Source organism: Giraffa tippelskirchi, chromosome 2 (genome assembly GCF_054371585.1).
Source record: "Giraffa tippelskirchi isolate mGirTip1 chromosome 2, T2T-mGirTip1v1.2.pri, whole genome shotgun sequence".
Lineage (NCBI taxonomy): Eukaryota > Metazoa > Chordata > Mammalia > Artiodactyla > Giraffidae > Giraffa > Giraffa tippelskirchi.
Window position 1 is genome coordinate 66,471,235 of NC_137276.1, and position 21,613 is coordinate 66,492,847.

Below are 21,613 nucleotides of genomic sequence, written 5' to 3' on the forward strand. Positions count from 1 at the left end.
TGGGGAAAACACTGCGTGAAGACGAAAGCAGAGACTGGGGTGATGCTTCAACAAGCCAAGGAAGACCAAGAATGCCAGCAAACTACCAGGAGCTAGGAGAGAGGCATGGGACACCCTGCAGAAGGAACCAACCCTGCTGACACCTGATCACAGACTTCCGGCCTCAGAACTGTGGGCCAATCAATGTCTGCTGTTGAAGCCACCCAGTCAGGGGTCTTGTGTTAGGGCAGCCCTAGTAAACAAGTGGAAGTCGCTCAGTCGTGTCTGACTCTTTGTGACCCCATGGACTATACAATCCCCGGAATTCTCCAGGCCAAAATATTGCAGTGGGTAGCTGTTCCCTTCTCTAGGGGATCTTCCCAACCCAGGGATAGAGCCCAGGTCTCCCACATCGCAGGTGGATTCTTTACCATCTTTACCATTTGAGTCACCAGGGAAGACCAAGAATACTGGAGTGCGTAGCCTATCCCTTCTCCAGTGGATCTTCCCGACCCGGGGATCAAACCGGGGTCTCCTGTATGGCAGGTGGATTCTTTACCAGCTGAGCTACCAAGGAAGCCCAGTAAACAAGTACCCTTCTCTACTCTACCACCAAAGAATACTTTTTCTCGCCCATGACTTGGGTCCCAGAGCCCCGCTCTCATTGCAGAGATGAAGGGTCTCCGTGACTGTGGACGACCCCTCAGTGCAGCAGTGGCAGAGCTGGGTGCAGCACCCAGCTCTCCTGATGCTTCTCCTTCTGTGTCACCAAGACTTCACTTGGATTCACAGTGCCTGTATCAGGAGGGCCCCTCGAGAGTGCCCCTCCAGGCCAGCATGAGAAGCTCCACTTGCCATAGTCTAATGATGGTTCTCATATGTAATAATATACACTGAGGCCCTGGGCTCATAATTCACTCGGATATCTCAACGAACTTTTCAGCGGAAGACACAAAGGATGTTGCATCAAGTCTTTAGCTGTCATCCCCTTGCCACTTGCCCTGGGGTAGAAAATGTGAATGACAAGATGAGGGCATGGCAACCCACTCCAGTATTCTTGCCTAGAGAATCCCCATGGACAGAGGAGCCTGGTGGGGTACAATCCATGGGGTTGCAAAGAGCTGCACGTGACTGAGCTACTAAGCACACACACAGGGAGGAGAGGAGGGCCAGGTAAAAGCCCCAGTGGTGAGGGGGACATGAATCCTAAGGCCCCAGCTGGCCCTGCGGTGCCTGCGGCTTTAGCAGGGGCATAGCCTTGTCTGGGGCGGGGGCGGTCCAAGGGGAAGGGTGTGGGGCTGCCCTGCTGAGGTCCTGGGGGATGGGAGCAGGGGGAGGGAGGACCTCCCTTCCTTCTGCTAGGCTTTCCTCTTGGGTACCCAATGGCTTTCAGGGAGAAAGGCTGTGCCCTGGAGTGTGAATTTCTGAAGATTTGCAGGCCATCCCGGCCAGCACTCCCTTCTTCCTGGCGACACGTGCATCCACCACACACTGCAAGCAGCATGACACCCACGGGGGCAAGGGGTGGGCACGGGGAGACCAGGAGAGGCCGGGATGAAGGGAGCACACACTCAGAGACACAGTATCCTACCCTCTGCCCCCTCTTTCCCGGCAAACCTGGGGGCCCCAGCTTCCCTGTTGCTCCTGGGTCTCCCTTTGGGGTAAGAAGAGAAAGTCACTGATAAGAGTATGGGGTGGGAGTGGTGAGGGGTACGAGGGGCAGTAATCATAGACGAGTGTTTCCAGAACACCTGCCCCCTAAGGCGCACCTCTTAAAAAAAGATTGTCCTCGTCAGCAAGTTTGAAAATGCCGCAGAAGTTACTTTGTTTTTGTTAAGTCGCTCAGTCGTGTCCGACTCTGCGACCTCATGGACTGCAGCATGCCAGACTTCCCTGTCCTTCACTATCTCTCGGAATTTACTCAAATTCATGTCCATTGATTCAATGATGCTATCTAACCATCTCATTCTCTGCCGCCCCCAAGTTTGCCAATGTATAGTTAGCACTTTAAAGGCTCTGAGAAGGCCTGCAGGAAAGAAACCTGTGTAATAGTTTTAAACTCCATTATTTCTCAAATGTCTTTGACCATGGAAACTTTTCTCATGTTACACTTCTTATTGGACTGGATGAGAGACAGAGCCCTGCGGGTGTAGGGGACCATGTCACCACCCGCTGCAGCTTGTGTGAATGTAAACCAGACAGTTACCCGGGCCAGGATCCAGGAAGGGGGAAGTGAGGCATCTCCAGTGTATTCTTGACAAGAAAGCCCCTCTGTGGTGGGTTCTCCTCTGCTTAGTCAGGTCCCCAGCCCCAGACCAGCCTCGGGGGACCAGGAGCAAAACAACAGCAGCCCCTCCCACCTCCATCCCACTCCTGATGCTCTGGGCTGCCCAGAACATTTCCTCTGTATCAGTACCTTGGCTCCTTGGATCCCAGGTTCACCCTGTGTGGGAGAAAAGAAGACTCTGGTAAAGAATGTGAGAGAGCCAGATGAGTGAGGGCAGGAGCAGAGGAGTGAAGGCATTTGGGGGCAGAAGTGTCCGGTCAGCTCAGGGCTTTCCTCTGCCTCGGACTCAGGCCCCTCCTGGACGTCCTTATTCTTCCCGCAGGTGAGATGGTGGCAGGTGAGAGGCAAGCAGCCCAGGAGGAGGGAGAGGAAGGAAAGGGCGTTTGCTTTGTATGGATGCTGTGTCCCTGTAAATGACCTGCCAGGAGATCCACATAGAGAATTTCTGCTCCGGGAGTGTTCCTGCCCACCAGCTGAATTCTGGAGAGTCAAGCAAAGCACTAGACTCCTTTTACGCTGGCAGGCTGGTGGGATCTTCAGCTGAGACTGGTAAACCTTTGCCAGTTACTTGCGCAGCTTAGTTAAACATCTGTTGTTCAAGCTGAGCATCTGGCATACATATTGCTTTAAGGGCAACGGTTCTGAATTCTGTCTGCTCCCGCCTTGGTCCAGTGGCCACCCACTGAGCCCCTGAAACCCCAGCTCTGTCCTCTCTCCACCCCTCCCATCATGCCCCTCAGGTCTTGAGTTACAAGGTCCACTGACCTTCATCCCGGCCACAGTGGTTCCAGGAGCCCCCTGGCAGAGAGAAGGAAGGGCATAGAGACTTTCTCACCTCGGGGGGGAGGGGGCATGGAGGAGGTGGCTAGCCTCCTCTCCCAGCCTCCTCCTGGAGAGATATGCAATGTGGAGACTTTGGGCTGCTGCCCAGGTACACGGGGAAGGGGGTTGCTGAGCTCAACTCAGAGAGAGTGGCCTGAGAAAGACCCTCTGTGCTCAGCCGGGCTCCCTGGGCTTCCAGACCCTCCTGGGAGACTCAGAGGGCACCATGGCAGGCAGCCCCTGGCTGGGCTAGATGGGGGGCATCCCTGAGTGGAATGGGGGTGGGGATATGAAAGGAGGAGGAGGAGGAGATGGAGCAGAAAGGGGGGAAAGGAGAGCTGTGGGGAAGTGGACAATAGCAGGTGGCTGAATTTACTAAGCTCACTGGCCCCTGAGGCTGCCTGTGGAACTCTCCTTAAGGGAGCCCTCTAGCTCTAAGTCCCAGTGGACTGGGAAGCATCTGGGAGTGAACCCCACTTCCTTATCAGCTCCAGACCACCAACTTTGAGATAAATAAGCTGCCATGCACAGCATTTAGTAAATTTCAAGTGAATGTCATTTTTAGAGGATCCTGACTCCCACATGGGTCTCAGGAGTGCAGCCAGAGAGGTTCTTTTTATGACCCACTGATGCCCAGGAGGAAGCCTGGCTATGCTGGGAGGCTGCTGGTGACTGATGGCTCATGGGCTGAAAAGGAGCACCCCTGCCTGAACAATAGGCCAGGCAGCAAGGGGAGAGGACAAGAAGAAATGTGTCCCCCATCTGTTTTTATGGGAGGACAGGATGCAGAAGGAGGAGGCGCTAGGGGAGAGCACTGGGGCTGGGGGAGCTGCTGGGGACTGTGGGGAGCTGTGTACCTTTGCTCCGTGTTTGCCTGGCATCCCTGGCATGCCCCGTTCTCCCTGCAGGAGGAAACAAGAGAAACAATGAGAAGAGAACTAGACTCAGGGCCCAAGGGCTCGGCCCTGAAGCATGGCCTGAGAGGATGTCAGCAACAGGGGTCGCTCCAGAAGCTTGGGATTACTGTTCAAATCACATCTGCCAGGGATGGCTTCACACCATCCTCTTTGGGTCAGGTCTCTAAATTCTGCCAAAGGCCCAGAAATTTTAGCTTCCAATGCAGGAGCCCTCCCTCACCCCGACCCTACCAGGACCCCTGAGACACAGGCAGGGGTGGTGGAGCTGGACTCAGAAGTGACCACAAGAGACAAGCTCATGCCCCAGATCTGCCCCAGACACTAAATTCTGGAAAATCCCTCTTGTGGGAAAGAGCAGAGAAAGGCACAGCCATTTATTGTGTTTGTATCTGGCACTGAGTGAAGCCGTCACATCCATCCTCTGTTCAATCTCTAGGAATCCCCTCTAGTCAGTGTGGTAGTGGATGTTATTCCTGTCCCACAGGTGAGCTCTGGAAGGCCAGGTATGGTGGTCAAGGTCATGCAGGGCAGAGATTTGCACATAGGTCTTTTGTCTGCCAAAGCCCAGGTACCCATTTCTCTCGGCCAACCCCAAGCATCAGATGCTTCTATTGCTTGGCAACCTCAAGCATCCGTTGCTTCCATTAAACACCTTCCGCAGGCCAAAATCAGGGCAAAGCCCTCTATTTTGGAGGGCCCTCAGGTCTGTGCCCCATAGGGGTGAGGGGTCAGTGCTCAGCCCAGGGCTGTGTCTTTTACCACTGGCACCAGAGAAAAAGGCGGAGCCCAGCTGGCCTGCGACCACAGTTCTGCTCTATGGCCAGCAGAGGGCGCCGCAGGACTTCATCAGAATTCTGGTACCCGTAGCTACATCGCATAAGCTGAAGTCCCCACTTTCAGTTACAAACAACTCAACTGGCTTGACTAAGCCCAGAGGGACACCAGACAGAGTCCCCTGGGGTGGTTGTGGGTACAGGTGGGAGGTCAGCTTGGGCAGCCCTGACTACTCAGAGATCTCCCGTTTGAACCCCGTTCTTTCTCTTTCCATCTTTCTGTCAGCTTTCCTCCAGTGCATCTACCCTCACCTTTCCCACCTCCAGTGAGAGAGCTGAGCTGGGTGTCTGTGTGACCTCGGATAAGTTCTCTCTCTGGCTTCAGGATCCTGCAAAGTGAGGATAGACACCTCCTACCCACTCCTGCTCCTGGGAGGACCAAGCCAAGGAGCTGATGCTGGGTGTGTTGGCAGCCCCAGAACAAGGTTCTGTGGGGGAGGGGATGTTAGCTCTGGGTAAAACTGTGGTTCCATGAGGGGCTCAGTGGGTCTTCTCCTGCCCCAATGGACAGCCTGGGGTGCCTCAGCGGGGGAGTATGCTGGGGTCTGCCCACGCTCCATCTCTGGGTTTCTGTCCCCAATCTCCACACAAGCTGTGCAGATCAGAACCGGGAGTGAGGGTGTCTGATGTAATCGGGGTTGTCTTCAGACCCTGCAGGTTTGTATGTGAAGATACAACTGCACTCTCCAGGGAAATCTGGGCCCCTCAGAGGAGGCAGTCTCCTCGTTAGGATGGCTGACCTTTGCCCCTCCCCTCCCTCTGGGTCAAGTCTCTTAATTCTGCAAGTGACCCAGACTCCCTTGATCCCCATCTCAGGGCCTCCCTCACCCCCACCCGTCTGCTGGGCAGGAAGCCAGGGTGCCCCTGGCTGACCCCACCCCGCGGGCTCATTCCACTCTCATCAGTCTCCTTCTTCAGGGTTTGTCTCCGGGGGCTCACCCCAGCCTGACCTCTGAACCAGGGACTGGACTCAGCTTGCACCAGAAAACACTGATTCTGGATGATGGGAGAGATGAGAGCGGGCTGAGAGTCATTATCAAGGACTCCAGGGTGGCTGTGAGCAAGGGCACCCATTTGCAGGGGTGATGGGGGGTGTGGAGTGGGGAGTGTTTCCGGGGCCATTCAGGGAGGACAATGACACGTGTGTGTTCACAGAGCTTTTCCTTGTGGCGTGTCTTTGTCAGAGCACACCTGTAGGCTCCTTCAGTCCCATTTTCCTACATGAAAGTTTTTTGTTTGTTTGTTTAAAAGGTTTAAGTTTGGAATTGTGCTGAATTTAGGTCCACTAACTCACTAACATCTTAGCTGGGGAGAGAGCTCTCATAGTTTGCCAAAACCTGAGGGCCCCAGTTTATCTCCTGCACCTCTTGTCCTCCTAGCAGGGAGCCTGGAGGCTCCCCCAGGGTGGCTGGGGAAGTGGGTGCTCCAAGCATTACAAAGGATCTTGCCCCGGATGCCCTGAGTATGGGTGGGGCTGATGCTGTGGAGCCAGGCCTGCGAAAGGCTGGCTCTTTTAACCTTGGTTCTGATGGCCTGGCCTGGAACGGTCTTGGTGGCTAAGAAAGTGCTGGGTGAGCTCAGGTGGGTAGATAGGGGGTTACCCTGAATGACCCTGAAGGCTGTCTCAGCCACCACTTTTACGATGCCACTGACTCCTGCTGCCTCTGCCTGGAGAGCCTGCCAGCATCAATAGGTTCTGTATTCTGGTTCTGTATTCTGGTTCCCAAAGGATGGGCAAAGGACCCATCCTTTGCCCAGATGATGGGATGGAAGCAAGCTCCTTGGAGCATAAGCCAGTCGTGTTCTGCTCTCTTAATTGGTGATTTATTGTTTGTTGAACAAACAGGGCAGGAACTTGGCAAAGGAGGCAAGAGGTGGGGGGGCTTCCAGGTCAGTTCCCAGCCGAGCAAAGGTCAGGCCAGAGAAGCAGGGGGAGAAGAACGGACCTCCCTAACGTGAGGCTCCTGCTGGGAGTTGAGGGGGGGCCTGGGCCCGCACAGCTCTACAGACTCTTTGTTCTCTGCAGGGAAGAAGTGTGGGGAGTGAAGGACTGGGGGGAGGCCAGCAGGTGACTCAGGCCTTAAGTCTGGACCAGGGCCCTTTCCTGGGCTGGAAAAGCCGGGTGAGGAGAGCTAATGTCTTTCTCTCCCCTGAAGAGTTCCCAGGGCTCCCTTCCAGGAGAAGGGCAGCTCGGCTCCCTCTTCTCTCCCGAGCCAGCTCCAGACTGGAGAGGCCTGGGGCCACGGAAACGCCAGGTCCTCCGGTAATTAGGGCCGGCAGGAAGTGATCCGGGGAATTACCGGGGTCAGGCGCCCCATCGAAGGCCAGTGCTTTGGAAGGGCGGCTGGGTTGTAATCTCGATTTGAGATCGGTTGATTTTGTAGTTAGTTCCAAAAAGAAAAGTCAGCTCTAATTAATCTGGGGACTTGGGAGTGCAGGAGAAACAGGGCGCAGAGAACACAGGCTGGGGCTGGAGGCAGGCGGAGCAGGAGTGCTGTCAGTCCCCACGAGGCCTCAGATGTGGGGCCCATGTCTCAGCTCCCTGATCTGCTTTAATTGAAATGGTCTGGATGCCCCCCCCAGGAATTCCTGGCTTTGAAAGCAAGTGCTGTCCCTACTCTGCATCTACAGAGCATGCTCTGCTGCATGTCAGCATGGCATGGAGCCTAGGGTTGCCAGGGTCCTCTGGGAGTCAGGGGGTGCAGGGAAGTTTTAGGAGGTTTCTCCGCTGGGGTGCACGGCTCAGACAGCCTTCTCCTGGCTTTATTGGAGGCCACAGGACCAGGTCAGCTCCCTGGGGAAGCATCCGGGTAGAATCAGTGAAAATGGACAAAGTGCTCCCCTTCTTTGGTTCTTTGAATAAAATACACAAAGTACCCCCCAAGTTCTCTGCCTTAGATGTTCACAGAGAGCCTGGAAGACTTGGAGGAGGGCCTGAATCCAGCCACAACCTTCTCGCAAGAAGGAAAACAGGCCAGCTCCCTCCTTCTTTCCTTCTAGAAGAGGAGATGGGAGTGGGAGTAGGCAGTGGTGGTGGGGTATTGGAAATAATAGGTCCCCTGGGCTCATAAAACCCAGGTAGTAAAGTCATCCAGAACAAGACTTTGCGGCCAGACAGACCTGGATTCACTGCTTTGTAACTGTGGCCCTAGGGGGATTCACCTCTGTGAACCTCAGTTTGCTCATCTGTAAACTGGGGATAAGAATAAAACCTACCTGACAGAGCAGTTATGAGGATCTGATGAGATGATGCAAGCAAAGTGCCCCTATACAGCCTGGCACGAAGAGGCCCAGAAAGGTAGAGTAGATATAATTCTAGTTATCATTCTTCAGAAGTGTGGCCACCCACGTGATGCTTTGCTCTGACTGGCAGGTCAGAATGATCCTGCCGTTTTGTAGAAGGACTGAGGTGGGGTGAGCAGATGGGCCGCGTGGGTGCCCTTCTGCTCCTCACACTCTCACTCCAGCGCCCTAGCCAGCTGACCACAGGGCCCATCAGATCTCCTTCCCTGGGAGTCGCTCTTTCTGGGGAGCCCCACAGCCTCCAGGAGGTGCGACCTCAGTTACAAGCTGAGTAAACACGAGATTCTCACATCCTGCCTGCATTGGTCTGAAGACGCACAGCCTGGAGCCGGCAGGATGGGAATGAATGTGTGCTCAGCTCTGGTCCTTCATGCAAACCCCAAGCCTTAACACCCAGACTGCCACATGTGTCAAAGGCACCCCGCCTGCTGCCAAGATGGACAGGCCAGTTCTGACGTGCTTGGAGATAAGCTCTCACCAGGTTTTGTGATCCATACCCAGTCTGACAATACTCATCAATCCTTTTGAAAGAGAGCCTAGGTTGTGATGCTTTAAACACACATTTTGCGTCTTGCAACACATTTAAAGTAGATTGGTGCCATAAATTTGGATCAAATAGGTACCACATGGGCGCACAACAACGCTCATAGTGTCTAGGCCACGGGGCTGGGTGTGAGTGGGGCTGGGCAGCACACGGCCCGCTGGCTACACCAGGCTGTGATCTCGAGGAGCTGGTGGAGACGCTGCCCTGCTGGCCTTGACCAGCCTTTGAGAGGATGCCAGGCTGGGACCAGCTGCTGGGGCGGGTGGTGGTGGCTGAAACTAATCAACAGCAAACTTCACAGGACCAGAAGCATCTTTGCTGAGAGTTAAATTCCATCCCTCACTGGAAGAAAGGCCTCCCCACATGTGTGTCAAGTTGCCGGGGCAGAGTAATGGAAGCAGATGTGGAGGGGCCATTGGTTACCCTGTGGGGCCCCCTCACACCCTGAACACACGGGGCATCCCGTGGCCTCTGTCCCAGCTCGACGTCCCCACCGGGTGGCACAGGGTGCTGGGTGGGAGCAAACTCTCGTCTTCCCAGCATCTGTGACCAAGCTGCCCTTCGTGTGGGTCCCTCCTTCCAGGCCTCTTTCTAGGCAGAGAGCAGAGATGGGAAGAGAGAAAAGAGATTTGGTGGACAAAAGAAAAGAGCCAGAGGGTTACCCCTCCACATCCCAGAGAAACCACAGGGAGGGTGGTCTGTGCAGAGTTAGCTTAGCCTGGGGTGACACCCCCCCCCCACCTCCCCGAGCAGACATTTCCTTTTGCACTAGGGTGAGAAGACTGGCTCCTGGGTTCAGACTCATGAGACCTAGCGTCCAATCCCAGCATGATTATCACTAGCTGTGCAATGTTGGGGCTGCCCTGGTAGCTCAGACGGTAAAGAATTTGCCTGCAGTGCAGGAGACCTGAGTTCAATCCCTGGGTTGGGAAGATCCCCCTGGAGAAGGGAATGGCAACCCACTCCAGTATTCTTGCCTTGAGAATTCCATGGACAGAGGAGCCTGGCAGACTACAGTCCACAGGATTGCAAAGAGTCGGACACAACTGCGTGACTAACACTTGACTTATGCAACACTGGGCAGAGTATTAACCTCTCTGAGCTTCTCATCTCTTGACAGTGGGGATAATGCATCAAATTACTGGGCCAAGGTGAGATGAGATGAGTGAGAGACGGAGCGAATGGACTTTGGCTGAACCAGAGATGTGAAGTACTGCGGCCCTTGTCCTTGGGCAAGATTCTTCGTCTAAGAATTGAAAAATGGGATGAAACACTTTAAGGAGAAAAGTAATATCTCACGGAAAAAGGACTCTTCATCTAAGAATTCTGATGGGAAGAATACTTCTGCCTGGGTATGGTGATCACTGGGGCTCAGGCAGTGGGAACAGGCACTCGTAGCCTCCTGAGTATCGCCTGATCTTGAGGAATGACCCCCAAGTTCTTGGGGGTGCACTCTGCTGCTGGCCATCGGTCTCCAGTGCACACCCTCTGGCCTCTGTTGCACTAGAAGGCTATGGCTTCAGTGATGACAGGACAAGGGTCCCAGCAGAGCGAGGGCCAGCACAGAGATGAGTGTTCTAAGACCACCTGGTGGCTCCGGAGCGCCTACTGAGAAGTCTCAAGGACAGGCTGGGAAAAGATGAGGTGGCAGGAGCCTTCCAGAAATGCTGAGAAGCCAGCAGTCGCACAGCTCTCCCTGGGTTCCCCTAGAAGAGGCTGTTGCTGAAGGGCAGGGGCACGTCAACAGAGAAAGAAAGTGTGGGGAACATGAGCTGAGCATGAAGGAGAAGGGCCTTCTCAGAACCCCAGGAGACCTAAGAGCGGTGATGCTTCTGGCAAGCCCTGGATGTGGATGAAGAAAGGCCTGGATGTAGACTCAGGGGTCTGACTCATAAAGCCAGGGTCAGGTGGGAGGCTGCTCCTCTCCAGGGGGTATGGAGTCAGCTCTGTTCTTAGGAAGCTGTAGCTTCCCTGAGCAGGAAGGGATTTCAATCCAGTCTCCTATTGGATATAGAAGCTTCTCTTAACACATGACAGACCCATAGTTTTCCAGCCTCTCCTTAAATGCCTCTGGTGATGGGGAGCTCCCTCCTTCTCAAGGTACCCATCAGCACTTGCTTTATACTTCGTCAGGCAAAAGAAGTGCATTTGTGCCTTCTCCAGCAGCCCTGAGCCTCCTCTAGCAGCCCTAAGCCTTCTCTCTCCAGAGCAGGCTTCCCCAGGATCAGAGGCTGCCTCTCTGTCAGTAGGACCACACTAGTTTCCTCTGCAAATTCCACACAGTCAGGGCTGAACGATTCCTCCCACAAACTTCACCTAGAATGGCCACAATCACGGAACCAGACCCTGTACCATCATGACACCCTAGCCCCAAGCTGATGCCTCTCTATCCTCAGGGCAACAGACGCCCCCAACCTCCTTTCTGAATGAAACAGACTTCCAGTTGGCAGGGGAATGCAGATGCCTGCCATGGTAGGGATGCCAGCCGTGAGCATCCCCATGACCCCCAGGGGAAACTGCTACCCTGAAGTTTCTTCACAGCTTGAAAGAGCTGGTCTGGCTGCTAATGGGAAAGCCGACCCTGTGCTGCATCAGGAGGCAGTAAATTTTGTGAGTCTGCGTGAGTCGATGGAAGCAACCTCGGGGGCTGTAATTTCCACTTCCTGACACAGTACAAACTTCGCAGTTTATGCAGAACTAATGAAAGATCTCTTGGGTCTTGCCATTTCACCCACCAAGCACCCATAAAACAATGCGGTGAAGGCCCCTGTCGGATTACAGAGCTACAGAGCCTGTGGAATGTGCTTCTCCACAGCTGATTCTTCCCTTTCCAGAATCCCTCCCCTTCCTCGTCTTGCCTTTCTTTCCTGTCTCTTTTCTTTCCCTGGAAGGCACCAGAGCCTCCCAGCTGGGGCCTGGAGGGTGGGATGGGCTCCTTATGATGCATGGCAACATGGGAAGGGCCGTGACCTGGACTTGAACTCCTGCTTTGCCACTTTTGAGCCACTTAGGTTGTACCTCAGTTTTCTCATCTGTTAAATAGGAGAAGAAGAATACCAGCCTCCTAGGATTAGATATGATGCAGGTCCCATTGAAGGCCAGCCTGGCACACAGGAGACATTCAGTAAGTGGTGTATAGTGTTAAAATTATTTTTACATTATTAAAGTTATTGTAATGACCATCTCTGGGCCTTGGTTCAATTGTTTCCCTGTCTAAAATGCCATTTCCCCTGAAATCCGCTGCTTGAAGGAGCACAGTAGTAGGTTAAAGATGGTCACAAAGGCTTTGCCACCCTCCCACAAGAAGAAGCAGGAGCTGAGTCCCCCTGCCCCACTGACTCAAATGCTTTGGCTTCATTACTTGCTTTGACCAATAGGACCTCAGAAAATGTGATGCAAGAGATGCTTTCGAAAAGCACTTGTGCACTGGGACTCGTCTGTTTTGAAAGCTGACCTGGGCCTGCCATGCTGTGAGGAAATCCATCTGCCCTACACTAGGGGCTGAGAGACCACGTGGAGGAGAATAGAGGAACCCAGGCCACAGCTAGCACCAGGCCCAGGCATGTGGACGAGGCCGTCTTGGCCCCCAGGCCTTTCTAGCCATCATCCCATGTGACTGCATGAGTGAGCCCCGAGGAGACAGCTGGCCAAGCCACAGAATCCTGAGAAAGTATTGTTTTAAGACAGCAAGTTTGGGATGGTCTGTTACATGGCAATAGATAACTGATACACTTACCCATTCACCAGGATTGAACTCAGAAGCTGTCCTCTCTCAGACAACTTCCCCAAATCCTCCCAACCTAGGATCAATCTCCCTGAACCCTCTACCCCAATATTGACACAGCCCTTTGTGATGGTAGTGATTAGTGCAGTTGCCTTCACCAGGGTTATTTGTATAGGAATCCTGTCTCTTTGGCCTGTGAGCAGCCAGACAACAGAGTTGGGACCTTCCATATCCCGTACCACACTCAGAAGCTCTGCCTGGTCCCCACTTACGAGGCCCTCAGGGGGCAGGTGAGAACCTGGTCTGCCTCTGTGTAGACCCAGCCACTCGGGTTGGCAGGGGACACATTCCTGGGTCTGAGGTCCAGCGGGGCCACTGACTTGCCCAAGGCCCTTCCCCTTCTGAGCCTCCTACTTCCTCAATGGCGACACAAACCCCCTGATCACTTAAATTCAAGAGTTTTGAGGCCCCTGCTGATGTGTGTGCAAAAGCATGTACGGACCAAGTCCAGACCCTGTGTGCATGGTGGTGAAGCCCTACTTGGATTGTCATGTTGCGGGGTGGGGGTGGTGAGCGGGTCCTCCCTTCCCCCTCCTTCTTACCTTCCGGCCGTGGTAGCCCTGGATCCCTGGGTCTCCCTGAGGGGAACCAAGAGAAGGCCATTAGAGGGGTTTTCTTGCTGTACCCTCCTCCTCCACGTTACCATCCCTCTTCTTCCCAATGACTCCACATCCTCTGACCTCCACCTCCAGCCAACCCTGGAACAATAGCAGGGACTGTTTGACTTTTCAGAACCAGTCCTTGTCTTGCAGAGGCTGAGGGAGGAGGGAAGGGTTGACTTGGCAGGGGCACAGGACCCCTGAGGGTCAGTTTGGGTTCCACCATGGGCTCTCTGTGGCACCTGGACAAGTCACTTCCCCCAGGACTCCAGCTTTTGCATTTGTGAAATGGCTGGCTGGATCAGTGCTTCACAACTTCTCTTTCCTAGAGCCACAGGGACTCCAGCTTCAAAGGAAGACTCGACATTGTGGGCTTCCAGATAAAGTTTTGAAAGAAACTGGATGATCCCAAAGGTCCTTTCCAGTTCTGGCCCCTTAGGAGCCACTGTTTTACTGGGATGTTGTGACAATGTCCTGGCCATCTGAGTTCCCAACTAGACCATGATCTGTTTGGAGAGCAGGGCCGCATCTTCCATACCAGGCACAGCACTTGCTTGGCCTGAGCCCACGAAAGTGCAATCCTTGTGGAAGCCAATCAATTCCCTTTCAGCCCCTTATTCAGTACCTGTCAGTGCGCCACCCCCTACCCACCAGGGAACACCCACTCGATGCATCACCCAGAAGGGCCCTCACCTTCGGTCCAGGAGGCCCAGGTAAGCCCTGCAGAAGCAAAAAGAAAGGTGAGTGGAGATGGATTCCACTGGCAAATGGTGAGGGCTAAACACATTTAGATGGTGCAGTTGGTAAAGAATCTGCCTGCCAGTGCAGGAGATATGAGACGCGGGTTCGATCCCTGGGTCGGGAAGATCCCCTGGAGTAGGAAATGGCAACCATTCCAGTATTCTTGCCTGGGAAATCCCATGGACTGAGGAATCTGGCGGCTACAGTCCATGGGGTTGCAAAGAGTTAGACACGACTGAGAACAGACGTACACAAACATGTTTACAGTGGAGGTTGTAATGGGTTCTGGATGCATTGGAGAACAGATCAAGAGGGTCCTCAAAGGGTATCTGAAACCTGCTGAGGGCACGTGGGGACAACAGGCTCATGTCCCTCTTTGGAGCTACATGGGTGCCTTGGGCATCTCTGCTGTGCTGGCCCACTGTAAAATAGGTCAATCGCATCATGTAAAATTGATAGTGTGTTTGGTCCAGGTCCCCACCCACTCACCTCCTAACTAGAGCTGCTCCCTGGAAAGCTGACCTTGCCCAGCAGAGCTTGGGTTTTGCCTTTGGCCCTGCCAGCTTGCAGGGGAGCCCTCTGTCTCCATTCCTCACCCCTGGGGTGCTGTGACCACAGGAGCTAGCTTGGGGGAAGTGGTGTGAGCCCTGTGGGAGCCCGAGGGAGAGGAAAGGGAAGGCAGGCTCCAGCATGGTCTCGGGCGTGGGTCTGGATGGCAAACACTGGCTGGTTTCAATTGGTTTCAAAACATGCGTTCTGTTTTTTTTCTTTATAAACAACCTAACAGAAAACTGCCAGGCTTGGGTTCAGTGATGGGGAGCCCAGTGTGTTCGGGTGAGGGCCGTCAGGAAAGAAGTGAATTTTGAGCACTTTTTAAAATTTTGGTTTATTTTCTTGGCTTGGTTTGTTTGGTTAAGTTCTCTAAATTCCACTTCCTTTTAGGTTTTCTGCTTTTCCATCCATCAATCCATGGAAGTGAGACTAACTTCCCTCCCCAGGGTTCTGGGGAGAAATCATGGAAATATTTAAAATTCGTTATTGGGATCCAGCTGAGCAGGAGAACTGGCTCTCCCAGAAATGTAGATTTTCACTCTGCTGTGCTGCCTTCTGGTCAAGCCGGCTGCCCTGGTTGGCCAGAGCTGTCACCTAGCCTAGGGGGACTCTACACAGAACCTTAGCCTTGGAAGCTGGGGTAGCCGAGGGCCTAGGGGGAAGCCGAGTGACCTGGAATGTGGCCATACTCATCGTGGGCTGTTTGGCAGGGGCACCCCTGACCCAGCAATTCCACTTTTGAGAATCTATTGCCATGAAAGCATTGGAGATGTGCACACACATTTATATTTAAGGATGTATATTACAGAAGGGAACCCATTAACTACCTTGTAAAGAGACCCAGAAGTCCTAAAATCTGTATCATGGGAGACTCCTGATGTGAGAAAGGGCATGGTGTACGAGATTAAGTGAAAAGAGTAACATACAAAGTGTTACGTTATTCAGAATATCACCAACCTGAAAAACATTTATGTGCAGAGAAGTCTAAGGAGAAAAATGGAAAGGACTCTCCCCAGCGTTAATGATGGGGAACCCTGGATATGGGAAAGCAGACAGTTTAAAACTTTTTCTTCATCTATGTTCCAAATTTTTCACAATGGATATATGATGCTTTTGTCATAAGAAAGAAAAACACTTAAAAAAAAGCCACGTGGAAAAAACATTATCAAACAGACTGTGTCCTTAACCCCTCTGCCTCCAATAACTGCTGACGTTGGTCTTAGCTCTGGGTAGAGATGCATCTTCTCTTAAGAACTCCAGGGCTTTCTGAATTACTCTGCCCTGGTGCTTTCTTGCATGAAACAGGGCTGAGGAAGAGTTGGGGCTTGGCTAGAGCTTGCAAGCAGATGACCTGGTGGACACTGGGACTGACCTATCGCCTGAGTGTGGTCTTGCCCAGAGGGGTGTCTGTTGGCTCCCCTGGGCCCCTCCTGGTCTAATCCCCAGGCTCAATGCAGGGTCCTCTTGGCCGACCAGCTGTGTAACTTGGTTGGGAGGTGGCCCAGGAGTGGGAAATCCACACACACCAGCAAAGGCGTGTCTGTTAGGGATGCTAGGCCATCAGATGACCCTTGCTACCTCCTTGAGGACAGATCATCCCAACTCAAGTTTTTCCAAGCCCAGGGGGCAGGGGACATCCATCAGAGTGGTCCTGGGAACTTTCTCTCCAAGCTCCTCTCTCCTGAGGCTGGGAGAGGCAGACCTGCTCATGGATTCCCCCCCTGGGATGCAGTGGCTGAAGCGCAGCACATGGTCCCAGGACATGTTTTCAGAACCAGAGAGCAACCGGTGAGCATGACAGGGACGGGCAGCTCCCACAGGGGCGGGCAGCTCCCACAGGGGCCAGCCATGCCCCGCAGCCTTGCCAATGTGTTTCTGCCCTTTCAGCGGGGGCCCAGAGTCCCATCAGTTACCCAGTCCCCAAAGTTCCAGAGAATTCAGGGGATGAATCTTGAAGGAGGGGAAGTGGTGGAGAGCAGGAGGGGTACTTACGGGTGGCCCCATGGGCCCTGGCAGTCCTGGATGCCCCAGAGGTCCGCTTGGTCCGGGAGGGCCTGGTGGCCCTGGTGGACCTTGGATGCCAGCCTGGCCCTGTTCACCCTGAGGTTGGTGGAAACAAGTGTCAGAGAGAGAGCCCTGGGCTGCAGAACCGTCCCGCCCCAGTGCCATGCACCCGGGGAGGCCCCGCCGTGGGCTCTGGGGGAGGCTGCAGTGGCGTGACGTGATGGTGCGGTGGAGGTGACTACATGCAGAGGCCAGTGGCAGTGAGGAGATGGCCAAGACATTAGGCCTGCAGAGGAGAGGCTTCCAGAGAGGATTTGCTGCGTGAGCTGTTGGTCCCCAGGGCAGAGCCCTGCTGCAGTGGCAGAGGTGGAGGAGCGGGTGAGGGCCCCCCGGCCCAGCCGAAGTCCTGTTCCCAGGTTGGTCAGATGACCAGGGTCCAGCCGAGGTGGCCGGTGGCCTTGGCCTGCCTCGACCCCTCCCTGTGTGTGGCGAGCCCACCATCTCCGCGCCCTGGCCTCCCAGCCATCAAATGAGAACAGCCGTTCCTTGTTTCCTGTCACATTTTGCCGTCTTTGATTATCTGGCCCAGAGGATCAACTGAGTCCTTAGGTCAGAGGCCACAGAATTTTGCTTAGCTCACCAAACAATTGGGCAAGAGATTTTATGTAAAAAAAAATATGGCTTAGTAGCTTTTGCTGAAAAAAATGGAGCCTGGACCAGCCAGATCCATATTCCTCGGGGGCTGCCATCAACTGGGCTCTCCGGGTCCCTCAGGTCCCACCCTTTCAAACCATTCTGTGTCCAGCCTGCTTTGTCATTTGTGTGATCTGTGCCTGACCTCAGAGGACAGTTGAGTTTGCAACCCTTTGCTTGGTTGAATTTTGAAGGTGTAAAGTGCTTCGTGTCTTTCTGGAGTTGCTATTATTTTTCTTTTTCCTTATCCTGAAGCTTTTGTCACCCCACCCCCCTGCAGGTGCCCAGGGTGGACCCAGAGCCCAGGGAGGTAGGGGTGGGATCATGTTCCCTCAGGAGAAGGAGAGAGCTTGGTCCATGTGATCCAGATCTCGGGGCTGGGGGCCAGCCCGTGTCATTCTCGATCTATGCAGACCAGCGTCATTAGGTTGCTTTCTCCACGACCTCTCCGGGGAGGTTCTGGGTTCAGCTCTTGCTGAGGGGTTCAGCCCTGCAGACAGACTCAAGTAGAACAGTCTGGCAGGTGTGAGTGCTCCAGACTGGGATGCAGGAGACCCAGACTCCAGGCCAGCCCACCCTTCTCAGTGTGATCTCAGTAATCCTTTATAACACTGTACATAGAAAAGGGGCCTGATGATGCTTGCTGCAAACCCCATACAGGAAAATGATGATTATAAATAGGAGTGTACGACCTCAGAATGGGAACTCAGATTTTAGCAGCATCTGCTTGAACCATCTCTCCAATGGGATATCCTAGGACAGAGGCCACCAGCAGTGCCACTCTTGGCCTGAGCTACATCCTGCCACACCCTCTAAGAAACCACATAAGGGCTCGGAGAGTCCATGGTGAAGGTAGGTGCAGAGATGGGTCACAAGTCCCATTTTACAGAAGAGAAAACAGAGGGTCAGAGAAGTTGAGCACCCTGACCAAGGTCACATGGAGAATTTGAGGGGAACTGGAATCAAAACCCAGAACTCTAGACTTTTCTATTCATTCCAAATAAGCCCCCAGCATAAACTGCTCACCATCCAACTTTTTGCACTTTGGCAATGACCTTCAATGCCATCTGCTAAACACATCATTTTTTCAACTAATGTTAAACCCAATGTTTAAGCATCTTATAGAGCCTGTGAAATCAATATTGGTTTATTGATTGGAAATGGACAAGTCTTTTTTGTGTCCCACGGTGGCTGACAGCATAAAAACCTTATTCTCCAGGCAGAATCTGCAGCAGGAAAGACAGGGGCCCCTATTCTCTCTCTACTTTAGAAATCAGGTCAGGGCAGCACAGAAAGCTCTGGCTTATCCTCCTCCTGCTCTTGAAAAGGGAGCCAGTAACATGCCTCGGCCCCTCTCCGTTTCTTCTTCTGTAAGGTGGCGATGATGATGCCAGCTCCACTGCCTGGTAGCCCGTGTGGGATTACATGGGATAATCTGTGTAGAATTCTTACAACAGAGCTTGGAACCCAGCAAGGGCTCAACACATAGCAGTCAATGCAACGAGGGCCAGGAGGTGGGTGACGGGCAAATGGGGGGGGGGGTCGATGCAAATGGCCACTCTGAGAGCAAGAACCCAGCTCTCCTGAAACAGGGTCTGACATGGGTAGGGGTGGCTGAGAGAGGGGTGGGCCTGGTGCTTCTCTGAGCTGCCAGTGGGCCCCTGAATAAGCAGGCGTTGGGTAAGCGCTCGGAGCACATGGAGGCTCTCGAGGATTTGGCTGGTGTAACGGGATATGGAGGCTTGGGTAGCACACGTGTCACATGTCCCTCTGTATTTTTAGCCATTAATTGGAGTGATTTTTCAGCCTTGTTCAATCAGATGCCTGAACATTAAGGCTCCTGGGCTCCTGAGTCAGGCCAGATGTTGGCTCCAGGCCCTGTTGTCAGGCTTTCAGAGAGCATCTCAGAGCCCTGCCACTTCCAGCACTCCTGTGACTTTGGGGGTAACCTCTGACCCCCAATGTGAGCAAGGCTAGGGGTGCGGGTGGCAGCCATGGAATTCCTGGCCTGGCATCAAGCTTCAATGCCTCTGCCTAGATCCCTGGGTCTGTGGTCTCTTGCTCTTTGTTCTTTGTGATCTGGTACTATCCCAGCCTCCTTGGCTTAGTAAGGCAGGAAGAAGGAAGCAGTTGCTCACAATGATTACACCTGTTGGTTCTGGGCTACATTTCCTCTGCAAATTCCCTTGCTTCTCAAACTCAGGTTACAAGTGATCGGATGCTAAGCAATCTGCATTTCTAAATATAAAGGGTGTAGGTCCAACTGAGGGAGCCCTGGGTGTGGGGTCTGAAGACCTGACTGCCAGTTCCCACTCTGTCTCTTGCTTTTTTGCACCACCTTGGGTACAAATTCACCTCTCTGAGCCTCAGTTTAATTTCAGCGCTTAAACTCTGCCAGGAAGTATTTCCAATGCTCTGCATACACAATAACCCTATACAGTAGGAACCATTATTATTCTCATTTTACAAATGAGAAAACTGAGGCACAGAAAGGTTAAGTAACTTGCCCCAAATTGCATAACTAGTAAGAGTCGGAGAATGTGGGTACTCTGCAGTTTACTGGCCGTGTGACCTCAGGCAACTTACTTAACATCTCTGAGCCTGATTTGCTCATCTGTGAAACAAGGGTGATCATGCCTAACTCATACAACCATTGTGAGAATTAAATGAAAGCAGGCTGTAGAATGCATAGCCCGGTGATTGGCAGACAGTGGCGGCTGTTGTAAGCAGTAACAGTGAGATAGTAGTTCAGGCTTCTGGGCCTGGGTGTTGTGTATTTCCATGTGTATGGCATTTGTATGTCCGTCTTTGTCTAATTTAATGTCATGGGAGTGCAGTGAGATTCTGCTTTTGCCAACAGCCCTGGTGGCTCAGACGGTAAAGAATCTGCCTGTAATGCAAGAGACCTAGGTTTGATCCCTGGGTCAGGAAGATCCCCTGGAGAAGGGAATGGCTACCCGCTCTAGTATTCTTGTCTGGGAAATCCCATGGGCAGAGGAGCCTGGTGGGCTACAGTCCATGAGATTGCAAAGAGTCAGACATGACTGAGCAACTTTCACTGTCACAGCCCCAGCTGGTTCGTCAGGGCCCAGAGACTCGCCAGCCCCTGGGAAGCCCCATGTGGTCTGGCCAAGGGAGGTGTCTACCTGGAAGGTCCGCCTTTTAATGACTGGGGGTGGAGCCAGCCGCACTGAATTGAGGAGAGGCAGCAGCTGAGGAGAAAGATGAGTTGGAAGGCCAGAGGGCAGAGGCCAAAGATCGCAGGTGTTCAGGAGGGTCGAAAGTCCACCAGGAAGGCAGGGTGGCCGAGAGGGAGGGCGGAGAGGAAGAGAGAAGAGAGATTAGCGGGCGTGAGGCACTGGAGGGAGGGCGTGGACGGGCTGCTGGAGGCTTGTGGGTGCAGCGCTGAGCTTGCCCTTGGAAGGCATCCCATCCCTGGAAGGAGGCAAGTCCTCGGGGTGTTGGCAGCAGTACTCCCCAGTGGGGAGGGGGCCTCCCTCCCCAGCCAGGCCTGCCCTCCACGGCCAAACCGGGCCACAGAGGCCTCCTGACACACGGCCCAACGTTGCACTGCCAGGCCCACAGGTCCCTGGTTGTGGACAGAGGCTGCAGGGCTGAGGGGAGCAGACTCTGAGGCTCTGACTTGGGAGCCACAGGATCAGCCTAAATTGGTACTTGAAGCCAGGCTGGTGGGCGGCCACCCCTGGGTTCTTTTTTCGGCTGGACGAGAAGGGCTGGTGTCAGCGAATCTGGGGAAGATGGTCAAGGGCAGAGCCGAGCCCGGTTCCTGGGGGCTGAGCAGGAGGAGGGTGTGACCAGTGCGGGCACCAGCAAAGTGCTACTGAGGCCTCACCTGGGGGCTTGGAACATCAAGGCTGGACAAAGACTCCTCTGGCATGTTCAACCACTTTTTGGGGCGGGGAGGCGGGGAGAGGCAATCACGTTAGCTAATGCAATTTTCATTTCTGGAAATTCTGGCTGCTTCCAGTCTCTCTGTCCAGTGGAGTTGAGCTCCCCACAGCTTTAGGAAGAGGTTAGAACCCATGTGAAAACAGAGATGGCATGTAGTCCACCTCTTGTTTCTGAAAGCATTGTAGCTCACACGAGATGGCTGGGAGGAGCATTAGGAAGCAAGGGCTGCTTGGGCTGAGGATGCACCCAGCCAGGGACCCAGGAGCCCAGTCACAGCCTTTCTGGGTCATTGCCACCTTCATGGGCAGCTGCTTCGCGGGGAGCCCCAGCTTTCCCACTGGGGCCTGGGGACGTGCAACGCTGGGCTCTGCGTCCATGGAGCCTCTCAGTAGAGAGGCCCAGAGACCTTCCAGAACCTACAAACCTTCAGAGTAATTATCTGGTTGGAGCGCAGAGCTGCTAGAGAGCCACTTAGGTGCTCCTGGGGTAGGGTAGGGGGTAGGGGTTGGGGGGAGACAGGGCAACAGGGAGAGTGAGTGCCAGGCTCAGATACCAGCTCCCACTCCCAGGGCACCCCAGACACCCACTGCCCACCTGGCCTCCCCCTCCCTCCCTGGGGATGCTACAGGCTGGAACAGAGGCT

At 53.8% G+C, this 21,613-nt stretch overlaps 1 protein-coding gene across 16 annotated transcripts in view; it reads right to left on the reverse strand.

The window, feature by feature from the left end:
- COL13A1 (collagen type XIII alpha 1 chain) overlaps positions 1-21,613 on the reverse strand; it is a 154,151-nt gene that overhangs the window by 38,477 nt on the left and 94,061 nt on the right. For 9 of the 16 annotated variants that reach the window (XM_081568328.1, XM_081568263.1, XM_081568275.1 and 6 more), the window contains 5 exons: positions 16,354-16,461; positions 13,762-13,788; positions 13,012-13,047; positions 3,946-3,990; positions 2,396-2,422 (listed from right to left, as the gene is read on the reverse strand). In XM_081568328.1, the coding sequence (XP_081424454.1) occupies positions 2,396-2,422; positions 3,946-3,990; positions 13,012-13,047; positions 13,762-13,788; positions 16,354-16,461 (243 nt within the window). Of the gene's footprint in view, positions 1-1,570; positions 1,634-2,395; positions 2,423-3,031; positions 3,065-3,945; positions 3,991-13,011; positions 13,048-13,761; positions 13,789-16,353; positions 16,462-20,204; positions 20,271-21,394; positions 21,452-21,613 lie in introns of all 16 variants that reach the window. The other 7 variants (XM_081568241.1, XM_081568248.1, XM_081568268.1 and 4 more) reach the window with 4 other exon arrangements.